Raw genomic sequence first — 17,747 nt, forward strand, 5'->3', positions numbered from 1 at the left:
TTTTAATTTTTTAATTTTCTTTCCTTTTTCTTTTTCCTTGCTAGTCACCGAGGCCTCGCAAAGGTCATGGCCAAAGTTGAGGGCATCTAGGCGAGGCCGCGACACCCTCACCTCACCGAAATTAGGTGAGCCTCTACGGCCATCTCTAAGGCCTCGGTGACTAGCAGAGGGAAGTATGAAAAAAAGGAGTGCTAGACATCGGAGTGCCAAAACTTAGCATTAGGGGATACTTAAGTGCCAAAAGTTAGGAAAGTGATACTTAAGTGCTAAAATCGGAATAAAATGGATCATTTAAGTGCTAACGGTGAGAAAATCCTACCAAAATACTGATGTGGCGATTTTCCGACGATGTATGTGCAAAACAACATCGTTTTGCACGCTAATGTGACTAGATAAATGCAAAGACAACATCGTTTTGTTGTTGATGTGGTGAATATTTAATATAAAATTAATTGAATTTAATTTAAAACTAAATTTATTTATAACATTTATTTATTTATTTATTTGAAAAGGGATGGAGGAAGAGGACGGGCCGAGGATTGAGCCCTCGCCGCCATTGTCGAGAAGGGCTGGCAATTAGTGGGGAGGGTGGGCTGAGGTCTCTGGGCCTTGGCCAAGAGTTGGTGACCTCGACCGACTGGCAACAAGGGCCCGTGAGCCCTCACCGCCCGACCGGTGACCTCGAATGACCCTCCCCCTACCATTGCTAGCCCCTCCCGGCAATGGTGAGGAGGCAAGAACGATGAGGGCTTAGCCTTTATTTGCCTTCTTCCTCCTTCCCTTTTTTTTTTTTTTTTAACAAAATATATATTTTTAAAAAAAAATTAACTAATTTTTTATAATTTAAATTTAATTAAATTTTATATTAAAATTCAAATCCATACCAAAATGACGTCATGTTTAGATTTCTTTGTTAAGTTAACTCTCTAGCGAGCCATGTAAACAAAAAAAAAAAATAATAAAAAAATTACCATATAAGATTTTCGATAGAGTTCGCCAAATGTGGCACTTAAGTGTCCCACTTTACAAAAAAAAAAATTATTGTCATAACATTTGACACTTAAGTGTCTCTTCGTACCAAGTTTTGGCACTTGGGGAGTACTTTTTCTTGAAAAAAAAAGATAAAAGAAATAAAAGGAAAAAATAAAAAAGATACATAAAAAATTTTAAAAATGAAAAACTCACTCATGTAATGTGCCGCATAAAATACCTAGTGCTTATGTTAGTAATTTCCATCCAAAATTGACCGGATGGACTATATCGGAAAATCATCAAACGGTTTAAATCCAAATTGGCCAAATTGAATAGTTTAGAACTAAATCGGTTGTTGCACAATAGATATAGAGCTTTTTAACTATTTGTAGTGTCTCTTCAATCATCACCACACCATCGATGATCTAAAACATCTCATCACGATCGCCTAATATAAACCTGTGATCATCAGTCCACAAAACCTCGACACAGCCCAATTCCTTAGGTCCTACATCTCAATTAGCAAACTGTAGGTTAGGATCTCTATCTACAAGGAGGTAAGACGTAGTTTCAAGGATGCAGAGGATCCAACATCGTTGAGGAAGATACTTGAGACTAGAGGTGATATGTTTCTAAGAGTAGACCAAGAGAAATTTGCGGCAATCTTTTTGTGTCAAGGCTAATTATGACGACAATATTATAATGTGACATATTGTTACTAAAATATGGTATGATAGAGAAACAATTTATGAGCCTTACGGCCAGAAAATAACGAAATGGATATTAACAAGATCCTTTCTGACTACATATTATATCTTTTACTTAATCAGCCTAATGTGGTATCTGCTGTGACGGACATTGTCAAATGAAATCAGTTGAGGCGTTGCTCGAGCTAGAGGTCCTCATCAATGAAGTTTCAAACAAAGATGTGAAGAGGCTTTGCAAGACATTGTTTGAGGTTCATTTGGGAACTTTCCTTTTGAGATCCCTCCTAGCGAGGTGATCAATTTGGCCCTAAAGATGGAGAGCCTTGGGGAAATGAAGTGAAAGGTGATAAGCGAAGTGTGGGTTGAGATGCTATCATCTGCGATGATTCACATTAAGGGAGAGGTACATGTGCACGTGCTGAGCAAAGGTGGAGAGTATCTTGCCATTGTTTGGTTGTTGATGGCTTATTTTAGTTGGATCTACAACCTTAAATGGGGCTTGTACGATGAATACCGGGATCACATAATTCATCAGTATCAATGTCTTCTACACCCACAATCTTCTAGATCACAAGCCACCACTAGCGTATTTACTATTCGGTACGGCACTATCAATAGTTACATCGTAATTGACACAAAATTTAATACTACATACAGTTTTATACTTGGGATTTATGTTTACATGCAACCTCTATGCTAATAAAATAACGAATGCCCTGTGAGAATGCAGTGAATATTGCAAGACGGATCCGATCAGTTATTCTGGACAATAAACATCAAACGAAAACATCTTGAACGTCTCAAATTATATTCTTTCCTTTTGGATAAGCAATGATAAGGGAGGCGTGACAGCATTCACAGAAGAAGATTCGATGGGTAAATGGGAAGGAACTGCCACTTTTGCTTATTCTTATTTTCTTGCGTTATTGACTGTGCTTCCAGCTTTATTCGATCTTTACTTTATAACGAAGGAATAAAAGAGGAATTATCCATTAAATAGCCATTCATTCTCAAGTTAGTATATTAATAAACAGTGGTTGAAGTCACTTACGGAGAGTAATTTTCTCTTAACCCATCATGAGTACGATACTAATCAGCTAATTAAACCACTATTATTATGCAATATTAAGAGCTCTTCTTGACAAGCAGAGTAGAGCGATTTGAAAAAAGCGAACACAAGAATGTAATTTACTTCTAAAATCCTTAGTCTCCTTGTGAATGTTTTATCTTAAACTGAATGGATGATATGAGTTGAATTTAAACGAGCTTACATATCGCAAACTTAGGAAGCACTCCCTTAAGAAATTGGTTGTCTTTGGCAAGATTTGATGAATCAGGAACCACGAAAGAAATCATGCATGTTGGGGTCAATCAATGAGCAAACCCCTTGGTGCCATTTTTGTTGCTGCATGAACTCTATGACATTTTGTCCGAAATTTTTTGAGGCCAAAGTTGGGTCGTAACGCAGGTAGTTGATGATAAAACTTCAACATGATACAAATCAATAAGTATTATTTATTCATGAGATACTTTTCTTCAGTCATTTAATGCATGAGATACTCCGCTTATATTCATTCGTTCGTCATTTTTTATATTTTATTGTAAAGTAAGGAATTATCTTAATTTTTATATTTTGTCCCGACTTTGAGCCGTGTACGAAATCCTGAGTTTTTTTTTTTTTTTTTTGGGTTAAAAATCAGGCGTGCCCGTTAACCCAAAGCAAATATGGATTTTCTTGGGCGTTGTTTTTGTTGGAGATAATTCTCTAAGGTTTGACCAAGAAAGAGAAATATGAGAAAAAGCTCACTGGACTCTGCCACTACAGGACAAAACAAGGGGCACACACATTTTATAAATATTTATGTTTATTTTTGGGGATAGAAAGGTCTTTGTCGGAGAAAGAAACAGAAGGCAAGGGTTTTGCTTATATTCATTAACGGGGACACCCACTTTGATCCCACGGAGGAGTTTTGAATATGATAGATTTTATGCAGTGAGTTTTTCATCCAATTGAATTGCTTAGTTTCACATTAGGGAGGAACGATAAAATTAAGCAAGAATATGGTATTTAGCTTCATCTAGAATCTATGGAACAAATGTAACACTTGAAATTTCATCATATTGAGTATATTATTTTAAGTCTTTTTCATTCTGTTTGCACTCCTTAGAAATAAAACAAATGAACCATCACATAGTTTTCCCCTTGTAATTGGACTATGTGATGGTTGACTGAATAGCTGCATTTGCAATCAAGCTCATCTCTCATAACTAAGGCAATTAATTTGCTTGTGCAATCAAAGTCAATGAAGTATTTCGGGTAGTTTAGACTTCATTTCTTTTGTTACAAATTGATGGTCCAAATACCATCACAGTCTTCTTTCTAGAGGATAGTTCATTTTGGAGAAGGCACATGCTTAGTCTCATCTTTCAAGCTAGTGCCACAATCCATGCCTTTATGCCTTTATATAGATACTCTGAGTGACAAGTTACTGGTGATTCTAACGATTTTGTTATTTCTTATTGGGGTCATAAAAAACACAAAGAGGTTACTCTCACTTCGTCTATTGAGCTTTCCGAGGGTCAAAGAATCGATGCTCTCACGGCACAAGTTTTTTTAATGCATGTAATAAGTTAGTTAAAGAACTCATTTCGTTCTAGGGGGATTTTGACAAAGAAAAAAGCAGAGCTTGCTAATAGTATTGAGGTGAAGCATGTTGACTACTTTTTTCAAATCTTTAAAGTGTTAATCTAAGATCTCATGTTCACATGTCAATAATGTGAAATGAGATGCGAATATTTTCGCAAAGTTTTTGCAGGAATGCGTTGAGAATGATATCAATTTGACTCCATTTCATGTATGACATGCTCCACAGAAAAGCCTTGGCAATAGGGTAGTAGGTGCCCCAACTATGCTTATGTCTGACGTGGGACATCTGCTAAAGCTTCTTTAAGAATCGACCGAAGAGCAACAAGCGTCATATTAAGAGTACAAAGAATACCAAGACTGATGAACTAGGACGACGCGTCCTCACTTGGAGAAAACCCATTATCAATACGGCTCTACATAAAAAGTGAAATCGAGAAGACATGCAGCACAAGAGACCGAATCTGATGTGCCTTTCCTTTTCAAAAGTGATAATCCTCGGTCCTTCATTTGTCATCGCCATGTCATGGATTGTTTGAAATACCTGATATAATATTTTCGTTGTTCACCCATAAAACCCCGTCACTTATGTCGCGCATTTCAATTGGCAGATTTTGCAAAACCTAGTTAGTGTGAAACTGGAAAATTGTCCAAAAGTTCTAAACCTATTGCACTTTTGTCAATTGAATCCTAAATCTTTAACTTTGCTAATTAAATCATAACCTTTTTACTTTTTACCGTTTTAGTCAATCCGGTTAATTTTGGCCAGAAAATGCTGACTTGGACGTCACCGATGCCACGTAGGACTACCGGCATTGATGTGAACAATTTTTAATAATATTTTAAACATATTTAAATTTTTTTTTTGAATTTTTTATTTTTATTTTTATATATTCTGTTTTTGCCCTTTTTTTTTTTTTTTTTTTTTGGCTTTTTCCTTGGTCTTTTCCGATGGCTGGCCACCGGCCACAAGTGATGGCTGGCCACCGGCCATAGCCGGCTAGGCGAGGAGGAGCACCGGCGAGGGAAGCCCGGGCAAGGCCAACCCTCCCTAGGCTAGGGTGGCCTCGCTAGGCGTTAGCCGAGCAATGGCGAGGCCGCCCTGGCCCCGGCGAGGGCTGGCCTCGCCAAATCTGGCAAGGGAGCCTCGCCAGGGCTCTCCCTTGCCCAGGCGAGCGTCGGCCTCGCGCTGGCTGACCTTGCTAGATCTGATCTGGGTGAGGCTAGCCCTCTTAGGGGCTAATTCCTACACGCTGTCAAAGAATAACTTATCGCTACTAGACCAAGTGACCAGGTGTTTACAAACCTTATATACAAAATACATGTCTAAGCACACTCGTCCATAGCATACATTACCTTACATAACAACCTTATTGGTCCAAAGTCGCTGGAGAAACGCTCAAGCTGATACCAGATAAGTCTTCCGAGCGACGACCTCGGCTTTTCATCCCCAATTCTGCTAATGAGGCCTGCTGAATTTAAATGTGCTCCTTGTGAATGATCTATCTTTAACTCAACTGATGATATGAGTTGAATTTAAATGAGCTTAGATATCGCGAACTTAGGAAGCTCTCTCTTAGGAAATTGGTTGTCATTGGCAGGATTTAATGAAAGAGGAACCACGAAAGATAAGGCATTCTTTTAAGGAATCTTCGAAGGAGGTTAGGAGTTCTCTGCCTCTTGATATCATGCACGTTGGGATCAATCAATGAACAAACCCCTTGGTGCTATTTTTGTTGCTCCATGAACTCATGACATTCTTTCCAAAAATTTTAAGGTCAAAGTTGGGTCGAAACTCAGGTAGTTGCGGATGGATAATAGGATGGATTTGATGATAAAACTTTGACTTGGTAGAAAGCAATAAGCATTCTCCATTTATGAAATACTTTTCTTAGTAATTTAATATATAAGATATATTGTTTGTGTTCATTAGTTGCCACTGTTTACATTTTATTGTAAAGTAAGAAATCATCTCATGTATTAAATTGTGTCTCGGTTTTGAGTCGCGTACAAAATCTTAGAGGATTTTTTTTTTGGTTTGTTCAAACCAGATGTGCCCATTAATCCAAAGTAAATATGGATTTTCTTGGGCCTTGTTCTCGTTGGAGATAATTCTCCAAGGTTTGACCAAGAAAGAGAGAGATGAGAAAAAGCTCCACCGTACTTTGTCACTACAGGACAAAGCAAGGGGCACACATATTTTATAAATATTTGTGTTTATTTCTGGAGTTGAAGAAGTCTTTGTCGGAAAAAAGAAACAAAAGGCAAGGGCTTTGCTTTTATACATGCACAGGACGCCCTCTCTGATCGCGCGGAGGGGTTTTGAACGCGGTAAATTTTAGGCCATTGACTATTACATCCAATTAAGTTGTTTAATTCCATATTGGAGAGAAGTGATAAAATTTAAGCAAAAACATAGTGTTTAGTTTCATTTGGGATCAGTCAAATATATTAAACATTCGAAGTTTCGTTATATTGAGCCTTTTACTTTAGGTCTTTCTCATTTTTGCACCCATTAAAAAGAAAATGAATGACCCACCACATAATTTTCCTCTTGTAGTTGGCCTATTTGTTGGTTAACTAGATAGCTATGTTCGCGATTCAGCTCACCTCTCATAATTAAGGCAATTCATTTGCTTGTGCGGTCGAAATAGATGGAGCACTTCAGGCATTTTGAGCTTCATATCTCTTGTTACACCTTGGCGGTGTAGACACATCATTGCCTTCTCTCTAGAGGACAGTTTAGTATGGAGAAGGCACATCCTCAGTCTCATCTTCCAAGTCAACGCTGTCATCCATGTCTTTATGCAGATATTTTCTAGAGACAAGTCGCTAGTGATCCCAACAATATTAATATTTCTTGTTGAGATCATAAAAAAGCAGTAAGGTTACTCTCACTTCATCTATCGAGCCTCTGATGCTTAGGGAATCAATGTTCTCACGGCACAAGTCTTTTGATACATATAATAAGTTAGTTAAAGAACTCAACGTTCTAGACAATTATGATGAAGAAAAAACAGAGGTTGCCAAGAGTATTGTGGTGAAGCATGCTTACTACTTTCTTCAGATTTTAAAATATTCACCTGAGATCTCATGTCTACATGTCAACAATGTGAAATAAGACATGAATATTTCTGCAAAGTTTTTCGCGATGGGAGTGTTGATATCCGATCAACTCCGTTTCATCCAACTGCACTAGTAAGAGTACCAAGAAAAAAGAATTTGGAGAAAACCCATTATCAATGCGACTCTACGTAACAAGTGATAATCGTCAGTCACTTTCTCATTAGTCATGCTACACCATCGATAGTTTGAAACATATCATCGCAGTCACCCAATATAATCCTTTCGCTATCGAGCCGCGAAACCCCGGCGCTACACGATTACTTACGTCGTGCATTTCAATTGGCGAATTTCACGAAACATTGTCGGCACGAAACTCTTATATTTCAACGCTACGAGTAAGTTGTGGGACTGCAAAGACCAGCAGAAACTTGCACAGGAGAACTTGAACTGGAGTAGACTAATTTCATTAACATTTTACAGATCTGGAGACGGAAGCTACTCTCGTCGCTACGTTGACTAAGTCACAAGGTGCTTACTAGCCTTATTTACAATACACATGTCCAAGCACACTCGTCTATGGCAAACGTTACCTTGCATCATAACTTTATCGGTCCGAAATTGCTGGAGAAACGCTCGAGCTGAGACCAGATAAGGCTTCCGAGCGACAACCTCGGCTTCTCGTCCCCGTTTCTGCCAATAAGGCCTGCCGACAGAGCCGACAATGGGCCCTGCGGAGTACTCGCTCCCGAGGACTTGTTCACGATCAGGACTGATCCCCCGATCTCTTTCCTCACCCGTTCCACCGTGCTCAGGCTCACATCGTTCCCGGAAGCTTCAGTCACGTAGAACGAACCGATGGCCCGCTCTCCACGGATCCCTACGTCGGCCCTCATTATTGATAGGCCGTTCTCGCGGAACACCCTGGTCACGTCCGAGAGCAGGCCCGGCGGTTTTGGGTGCTCACTTCTAACCTCAATCCCTGCAAAAGTAAGGGAACGATAAATCAGGATTCAATCCCCACGAGACATATATGAGAAAGAAGGTTGCTTTGGGGACATACATGCGACGCTCTGCGCTCGACTGCGGCCAGAAGGCATTGAGTGAGTTTGCGCTGCTCAGTCTCAGAATCCAGGGTGCAGCCGTCCCGATGCCTTATGAAATACTCCTGGACGACACCCGCAAAGCGTACAAATCCTTTTGTTAGCCAAAACTGTCGAAGGCACGTCCTCATACAATCCTTTTGATGGTATCGTTTCAAATAATTCGCATCGCATGTTACTTTTCTCTGCCCAATAGCTTAAACATTCGACGCTAACTCATTAAACATTAACACAGCGGCAAGCCCACAATATTTTCTAGCGTCAAATACCATCCAATCTTCTGCGACGTGCATATAAATCTTAGGGACATTATCCCGTTTGAACATGGCAAACTGAGCATTCGAGAATTTCACGATTCGCATCAAACTGGGTAAAAATTGAAGTATACTCAATATATACTTTTAGCATAAAATACCTGGTTAGCCAAAGCGCCCTCCGAGCTAACAGAAGCATGGAACACAACATACTGCATGTCCGTCAGGACGCACACGGTGTCGAACAACAGCTTCGGCCTGTCCCTGCTCCGGACGTTCACCACCGAGTACCCTTTGTCTTTCCAGCTCTCGATTGACACGTGGGCCCCCTCGCACCCCTTCCTATGCTCGTATCCCCTCGGCTGCCGCCGTCCCCGCAGCAGCTGTGCCCGCAGCAGCGGCACTGCTCATAGTCCATGTCGGCAAACATCAGCTGGTGGAGCCGCCGCTCGGCATGCGTCTGCCCGGCCATGGGGCCAGTCAGCCTCACGCTCCTCCTCTCCCCCTTGGCGTGGTGGGCCTCGACCACGTTCTCCAGCTGCTCCTCTATCTGGGCCAGGCGCCTCAGGTCCGTAATGGGTCCGCTCCTCACCCCGTCCTCCACATAGAATATGCATGCAGCCCGATCGTGGTGGGTCCATGCCACGGCTGAGGCGATGTGGCATGCCAGCTCGGCCAGGACGGCCGACATTTCTGAGAGCAAGCCCGGTCGGTCCGTCCCCGTCATCTCCAGCACCGTGTGCTCGGAGGACATGTGGCGAGGTCCAAAATGCTTCCTTTGCGATGATCCTTGTATTTCTTTGGTGAGACCCGCTCGCCTTGTCGCACACAAAGCCTGCCAAATGATGCATAGGATCACGCTATATCCACTCCACTAAACATCAAAAACAAGTACAAAACATTTCTAACCTCAAACTTGTGCAAAAACAATTCAGTGAAAATGAATTCTACCATAAGTTGAATCGTTGCCATAGATGAGAAGATGATATATCACACTTTACTAAGGTCAACATAACAAACACATTATTCCCTAAATATATTTCTCTAAAGAACTTATGTTATATATGTGGCCAAGAGCAAATAAAGATTATGATATATATATTTATTATATAATATATAAGTATATATTACCTGTTCAATGTAATGAATGAGGCTCTCGTCGACGAGCTTGTTCCCGAGCTGGTCCGTCACGTGGAACACTGCAAGCCATGCAAATCATAAAAGGTGAGCTTCTCCAATCGAACATCTAAATCGATGAATTTTTTTTTTTTTTTAATGTCGGGCACAGCTAATAAATTTAATAATATATATGGATCTATTTATTGGAGGTGATGACGTAACAAATAGATGGTGATAGGGTGTTACGGACCGTCCATGAACCACCCGCCGTCCGAGGAGATGTATGACTTGGAGATGACAAGGTCGAGATCTGTCAGGACCTGGACCATCTCCAGCAGGATCCCGTGCTTGTTCGCGCTATCGACCTGCATGTTCCCCCCCAGAAAGAAACCAAAATTAATTACAATACCAACAAAAAAATAATTGAAAGGTCCATCTTTTTACACGTCATATGAATGTATATATAGTGCAAAATATCACGGTAAAATTATTAATTCTCAAGTGGGAATCTCATGGTTCATCGACTATAGACGAGGAGTTCAATTGGAATCTTGTTAAGTAATTAATTAACAACGTTAATGGAGGAACAACAACAAGAAGATTACCGTGGCCGCACCCACGAATCTTTCGATTAAAAAATTAATTAGTTTAATCCGCGGGACTAATCCGCAAATGGTGGGCAATGTCGCGGTATCTTCCTCAGTCGTTTTCACATCTATGGGCAGGACCTTTCACCCAGCAGAACCCCCTTTTGGATCTTGCAGGATTGAATTAAAAAATAATTTTATGTAAAGGACACTATCTCGTCATCCACCAGCAAGGATTTAATTTTATAATCGCTACTCTTTCGCAGAAAAAGTTATACAGAAAAATAATAAAAAGATAGAAAGAAACAGAAATATATTTTGTCAATCTGACCTTCACAAGAGTGCAGTCTCGGCAGGTCTCGTTGTCGATGCAAACCCTGCGGGAAGGGAAAAAGAAGAAGAAGATAAAACACACCTTCAAACAAGCCAATCTTTTCGATAATCAAGGTTAACAAATAAACCCATTTTTTCGATAATCAAATTCAGCAAACAAACGATGAATTTAAATAAATTATAAGACGATAGATTAGAGCATGGATTACTTGGTGGGATAAATCCTTTCGATGAAGGAATCGTAGTCGGGATCGATGTAGGGTTGATAAGCAGCGACCTCCATTTTTTTCTGTTCAATTACATGGAAATTATTGGGCCACAGCCTGCAGGTACATTGAACAGGAACTTGAATTAGCATAATTAACATCATCTTAATAATAAAAAAATAAAATAAAATAATATATATAAACTTGCAAATGCGCAAGCGATGTGTAGCGTTTGTCTAAAGTTCCAGATTAGATTGGCGCCAGAAAGGGAAAATAAAGTCCGGGTCAAGCATATCCAACCAAGATATCGCTATCAAATTAGGCTTGCACAGCTTCTTGTGATTAACGAAGACGAGCCATGTTTTTCAAGGAAAGCGCCGACCCAGTTCTAAATAAATAATATCTGGGAAGACCAATTCGATCTCTTTCGGAGATCAAACAAAAATAGAGAAAAAAAAAGCCATGGAAAAGAAATAAAGAAAAAAAAAGAAAAAGAAAACCAAAAATTCATCGGAAAATTTACGCAAGAGGCCTAAACCTAAAGCTTCAACGAGTTCGCCGGAAAACTAGTTCCGGAAATCGACCCCGGAGGCACTGCTCAGCAATCGAAAACCAAATACGAATCGCAGAACGCGACACCAATCATGTTCTCCAGGCTCGAATCTGTGTTTACCATTTAGGCAGGATAGCGCCGCCCATTATTCTTTGAAGAACTAGTTTTTAGCACCCTCTCATTTCCTCCGAAATCCCAGAACGAAAAGCAACCTTTCCCACGAAATCCACCGTGCGAAATCATGATTCGCACATCAGAGGCACGAGAAAAGCAAAACCCTTAAAATCGTAGGACCGACGTCGCACCTGACAGAAGAAGTCGGAAAGCTCGAAGGTGGTCCGAAACGGGCACGGGCCGGTGTCTTTCGCGGTGCTCCCCTCGGCTTTCGGCACGTCCCCGCCCCCGCAGCATCAATTCCCCGATCCGGCACGCGACGAACGGCGGCGGCAAGAGCAGCAGGGGAAGCGGGAGGAGCGAGCCTGGCGGCGGCGGTGGTGCGACACGAGCTCTTCGCGCAGCGCCGAGACAACCCGAACCCAGCTCGCGCTCATCGCGTTTCTTCTCCACAACCCGAAAGAAACGAGCCCGGACGACAGATCTTAAATACTGCCGTCCGCTTATATATACGAGAAGGGGGACCACGGAAAGGTGGGGGCGTGACGCTTTTGCTGCGTAATCTCTCTCTTCGATTGGCTTTTTAAGGGCGTTTACAACGTGGGTCGCACAGAGGGAGGGAGGGAGGGAGGGAGGACGAGATTTTAGGGTTTTCTCGATCCCGCTGCCACGTAAGGCGGGGGGCGACACGTGGCGAGAGACAGCGCGAGTACACGCTGTCCGCCGTGCTGCCGCGGCGGCTCGCATGCTGGAGATCTGCAGGACGCGTGTGGGATACGGGACAGGGGGGATCTTCTTCTTGTGTGGTCGTGAAGGAACACCCCTTTTCGTGGAGATTTTAAGGAGGCTTCAAGGGCTTTTCTTTCCAAGCGGGGAAAAATGTTTCCTCCTTTTTGCTTTCCTTGATTTTGGGGAGCCGCGGTTTGGACCTTTTTACCAAGTCAAATTCGTGACATGGAAGATAGATCCGACGGGAGGGTTCTTGGGAGTGGGGATAGACATGGGCAGACTTGATAAGTCTTAACAAAACTAATTAGGATCTGACGACAGTTCATATTACTCTAATTTAGGAATCTAATTATTTTTGAAAAAGAATTCTAAATAAAAATTTTAAACGTCTTCATTTGATCAAAATAGGGCTTAAAATTGATTTTATTTTAAATGAGTTTGAAAAGATATAACAATTTCAAATAAGGGTCTACGATATTGTCAATTTGGCTTAAATAATTTTAATTAATAATATTTTCATCCAAAGACAATAACTTTTCTTCATCTCCTCTGTTCAACTTCTTATTTGATGCATGCTTGATTTCAACGATCTTCAATGACGACATCTTGCTCAACTATGAGGTTTTTGAGGTTGTTTCAATGAATATTATCAGTTTTTCTTCAAACTCGAAGAACGATTCCATTTGAAAAGCTCATCAATGAGCTTGAATTTGCTAACATTATAAGGATTAGGTGAAGCTTCTGAGCTTTCGTCTCAAAACTGAAGCTCTCGCTCTGGTTCTACTCGAAGGCAATCGAGCTGACGTCGAACTCAAACGGATCTTCATTTGGGAGGCAATCGAAGTCGGAGAAGAAGATGGAGGAGAGACCCTTGGAGTGAGAGGGTTCGATTGCAGGTTCCACAGTGATGGAGTAGGAGGATGGGGTGGCGGCCGCAATGGTGATATGAGCTTGTAAGGTGGCTCCGATTAGGGAGAATTTGCCGAGGAGGTGTTGCTTGATGAGCTGAAGCCTTGTGGACACTTCAATGCTCAATGATGTCGCCATTCTTTAAGGAGCTTGGGTAGATTAAGCTTTGAGTGAGTGGATTAGAGAGATTTGGAACCAAGTCTGCAATGGCATCTGAGTCATCTTGCCCTACAGCTCAGTGCACCTTTGCTCCGCCTCCGGCCTCAACGCCTCCTAGGCCCTCGTCATCTTCACCTTGACAAGCTTGAACCTCAGCATCGACTCAGAGAATTGGCCGAAGCTCGTTGCCATGCCGGTCCATCGAGTGACTCGCCAGCCGCATCAGAGCTAGCCGAGTCGTGGGGGTCCTTACTCGAAGTGTACGCACCGTAGAAGAGCCTGGCATGTTTAAGGCAGCCATCGTCGTCGCCAGTGTCCCTGGCCAAGTGGTCCGGGGGGACTGATCTGCCATTGGAGGGGTAGAGGTGCGGGCGCCCCACTCAACATTGCTTTTGCGATGAAAAGATGACATTGCTCAATCCCAAATATGTCGAAAAAGAAGAAGGTTAATGGCGAATAAAAGAAAAAAAAAAAAAAAAAATAAAAAAATGAAAATATATATATCTTTGGACAAAAATGCCCTTATAAGTCGGAAGATTTGGCCAGCTACGAGATTAGACCCTTCTTTAAGATTGACATTATCATTTCAAGCTCTTAGTTGAAATAAAGTCAATTTTGATTTTTTTATTTTTTAGAAATGAAGGTACTTCAAACTAATATTTGAATTTTTTCCATGATTTTACCAGAAAAATAAGGGGTTGTTGATACTTCAAATTAATGCATCTGATTCAAGAAGTCGGGCGCCGTTGAAATTTGACCTAAGGTTGATCGATAATTAATATAGCAATGAAAGTATATTCAGATTGTCCTTCTATGTATTTTAAAATGATTGGGTTTGAAGAGGAAAGGGATGTTTTGACTTTCTAAGGGAATTGTTTGCGTTTTTCTCTTCTCTTTCTTTCTTGGGAAAAGAGAAAATCGAGAAGTGCACAATATTTGGTGAATGAAGTATCCAAATTATAGTAAAGACGCGTGAAGTTCTCAAGAGGACTTCTACTGCTATTTTAATTTTCGTCCAAACATTTCTATTGATTCTTATATGCTAAATGATCAAATGAATAGAAACTACAAAAGATCAAATAGTAAATGAATGATCTAGGTACACGAGAATTTCTTAATTGGGTAAAGCTTTTCTCAAAATCCTTTCTCAAAATCCACACTTCGCTTTATTATTTTATTCTCATTTGTAACTTAAGGTTACTTTAAATCTCATCTATTTTGAAAGATGCAGCATGAATACAAATTTAATTGATTGTGTATGCATGCTTATTGATTAATATAAGCGAATTAGAAATGTTGGAGTGCTTATTTCAATTTTGATTTCTAAGATTGAAAAAAAAAAATTACTAATCTCGATATTCAGGAAGTAAAACTCCCCTATACACCAATTTTGATTGTGCTGCGGCGGCTCGCATGCTGGAGCTCTGCAGGACACGTGTGGGATACGGGACAGGAGGATCTTGTGTGCGTTTTTTTTTTTTGGGCGTGGGGCTTTTTGTTTCTTTGTTTATTTTTTTTTTTGGGCGTGGGGGTTGGTTTGTGTGGGGGCGCGAGTGTGTTTTTTCTTCTTTCTTTTCCTTGATTTTGGGGGCCGCGGTTTTAGACTTCTTACCTAGTCAAGTTCGTGACATGGGGGTTCAATCCAACGGGGAAGATCTTGGAGTAGGATAGACACGGGCAAACTTGACAAGCGAAACTCACAACGAAACTAAGCTGATCAAGATCCGATTTATATCAACCTATTTTGAAAATGTAAAAATTCCTAAAATGATTTGAGAAAATTTCAAATAAAAATTTAAGTGTTTTTATTTTCTTAAAAACTAGTTCGGTCAGAGTTAATCTTATTTCACATATAAGTCTAAAGTGAATGTGGCAATTCAAATAAGTTAAATTCTTATTTGCTGCGTGCTTGATTCGAATGATCTTTAGTGACAGCTTCTTGCTCTAATGTGAGATTTTTTATGTCGTTTCAATGAATATCATCAGTCTTTCTTTGAACTCAAAGATCAATTTCATTTTAGAGCTCATCGATGGAGGGATTAGGTTGAGATTCTGAGGTTTCGCTGCCAAACTGAAGCTCTCACTCTAGTTTTGCTTGAAGGCGATCGAGCTACGATGAACTCAAAGAGAGCTTCATTTTGAAGGCAATTGAAGTCGAAGAAGGAGACGAAAGAGAGAGACTCGGAGTGAGAGGGTTCAATTGCAGGTTCGACAATGATGGAGTAGGAGGATGGAGCAGCGGCGGCGGCGGCGAGATGAGCTGGTAAGCTGCCTCTGATCAGGGAAAATTAGCGTAGGAGGTGTTGCTTGATGAGATGAAGCCTCGAGGACATTTCAGTGCTTAATAATGTTGTCATTTCTGAAGGAGCTTGGGCAGATTGAGCTTTGAGTGAGCGTGTTAAAAGAGATATGCAACAAAGTCTTGCTTCAAGCGGGCGCACCGTAGAAGAGCCCAAAGTATTTGAGGTAGCCATCGTTGTCGCCAAGGTCTTTGTCTGGTGTGGTTTGGAGGGAGGGATCTACCATTCGAGGGAGGGGAGGAGCGTGCGCTCCGTTTGACACTACTTTTTTTGGGATGAAAAGATGACACTACTCGATTCAATATCTAATGACGAAGAAGAAGGTGAACAGGAAAGAAAAGAGAAAAAGAAAATCTATGAACAAAAATGCTCTTGATTAGCTAGAAGATTTGGTTGGCAGGACGCATGCTTGGTGATTAATTTAAGTGATATGAAAATGTTGACGTGCTTATTTCAATTTAAATTTCTAAGATTGAACAAAAACTGCTAATTTCGAAATTCACGAAATAAAACTCCACTATACATTTTTTATTTTATTTTGATTTGCTGTTTGTCATCTTTCCTCATCTTCTGACCATGTGTGTTATTATTTCTTTTTTTTTTTTTAATGTATTTCGCGAGTCACTTTTGCTGCTCTTGATATAAATTCTGATACAAGTTATGGATTGATGAGTAAGATCTAATTGATTCTATGCATCTCCTCTGCCGTCGGCCCAATTCGCCACAGCTAGAAGCCACCTTCTCTCTCTCTCTCTCTCTCTCTCTCTCTCTCTCTCTCTCTCTCTCTATTTGTGTCGATAATGGAGGGGCTCATGCATAACAAAGACAAAGACAAACAAAGAAAGCCTAAATGTTCAATTTGGTGGACTTGGAGTTGAGTTTGGGGATTTAGCTTTCTCGTTAGACGATTAAATTAGTTCAATTAAAACGTTTATAATTGAATTGATTCAAATGTAATAAACTTGCAACTTTTTTGGTACTTTTTCCTAGCGGTTATGGTCAAACATGACTGATTTGAAATATGATAGAGAAATAGAGGAAGGCAAAGGTACAGCTTCTCTATGTTCTCTTTTTCTTTTTTCACTTGAAGATAAAACCTAAAATGCTCATCTTTCTATCTTTAAGTAATTTTTTGATTATGACATTCATCAATTCGGAATTAAAAAATAAAAAATAAATAACTCTCCCTTAAGGAAGCTTTACTTGTAGGCTCTCAATTTTTGAAGCTGAGAGCCTACTTTGCTTTACTTTTCTTTTCTAGGCCTTGATTTTTTTTTCCACTCTCAATCTAATATAGAATCTTTTTTGGCCTTGTTTAGCATCTTCTTTCACTTATTGTTTTGGTGAATAAATTTATTTGCAACTGAAAATTTGTCCAGAATGTTGTCACTAGTTTAGCCAATAGGATGATCACGATGTGATTTGATGACTTATTCAAGATTCGATGGAAGCTATCCTTTCTCAATTTAGAAGTAAATTTAAATTTAGAAGATTTTCTCTCTTAATTAAAATGTACATTTTGAAGTTTCTTAGAAGCGTTTGGCTTGTGGTAATTCAATATGTTATTGTTGTTGTTGTTGTCAGTGTTGTCGTCTTCGTATGACGATAGTGTTGAGGAGGCTGAACCTAGACATATATTAAAAGAAATAAGTTTTTTCAAAGAGAAGCTCTTAGCGTGTGCCCATCATCATCAACGATTCCAATGATTAGCTATTAATTATTTTTTGATTTATTTGGATGAGATTTGGAACCAAGTCTGCAATGGCATCTGAGTCATCTTGCCCTACAGCTCAGTGCACCTTTGCTCCGCCTCCGGCCTCAACGCCTCCTAGGCCCTCATCATCTTCACCTTGAGGAGCTTGAACCTCAACATCGACTCCGAGAATTGCCCGAAGCTCGTCGCCATGCCGATCCATCGAGTGACTCGGCTAGCTGCGTCAGAGCTAGCCGAGTCGTGAGGGTCCTTGCTCGAAGTGTACGCACCAGAGCCTGGCA

At 40.6% G+C, this 17,747-nt stretch overlaps 1 protein-coding gene across 1 annotated transcript; it reads right to left on the bottom strand.

Moving 5' to 3' along the window:
• Window positions 1-7,824: 7,824 nt before the first annotated feature.
• Window positions 7,825-12,219, bottom strand: LOC104414031 (ACT domain-containing protein ACR1). The gene is given in 10 exon segments (XM_010025021.3): window positions 7,825-8,335; window positions 8,338-8,368; window positions 8,450-8,554; window positions 8,905-9,092; window positions 9,095-9,578; window positions 9,875-9,942; window positions 10,113-10,227; window positions 10,781-10,826; window positions 10,992-11,105; window positions 11,847-12,219. Coding segments are annotated over 9 exon segments (1,461 nt in total). The 5' UTR covers window positions 11,066-11,105; window positions 11,847-12,219; the 3' UTR covers window positions 7,825-7,985.
• Between the last annotated feature and the right edge of the window lie 5,528 nt (window positions 12,220-17,747).

Source organism: Eucalyptus grandis, chromosome 8 (assembly GCF_016545825.1).
Source record: "Eucalyptus grandis isolate ANBG69807.140 chromosome 8, ASM1654582v1, whole genome shotgun sequence".
Classification (NCBI taxonomy): domain Eukaryota; kingdom Viridiplantae; phylum Streptophyta; class Magnoliopsida; order Myrtales; family Myrtaceae; genus Eucalyptus; species Eucalyptus grandis.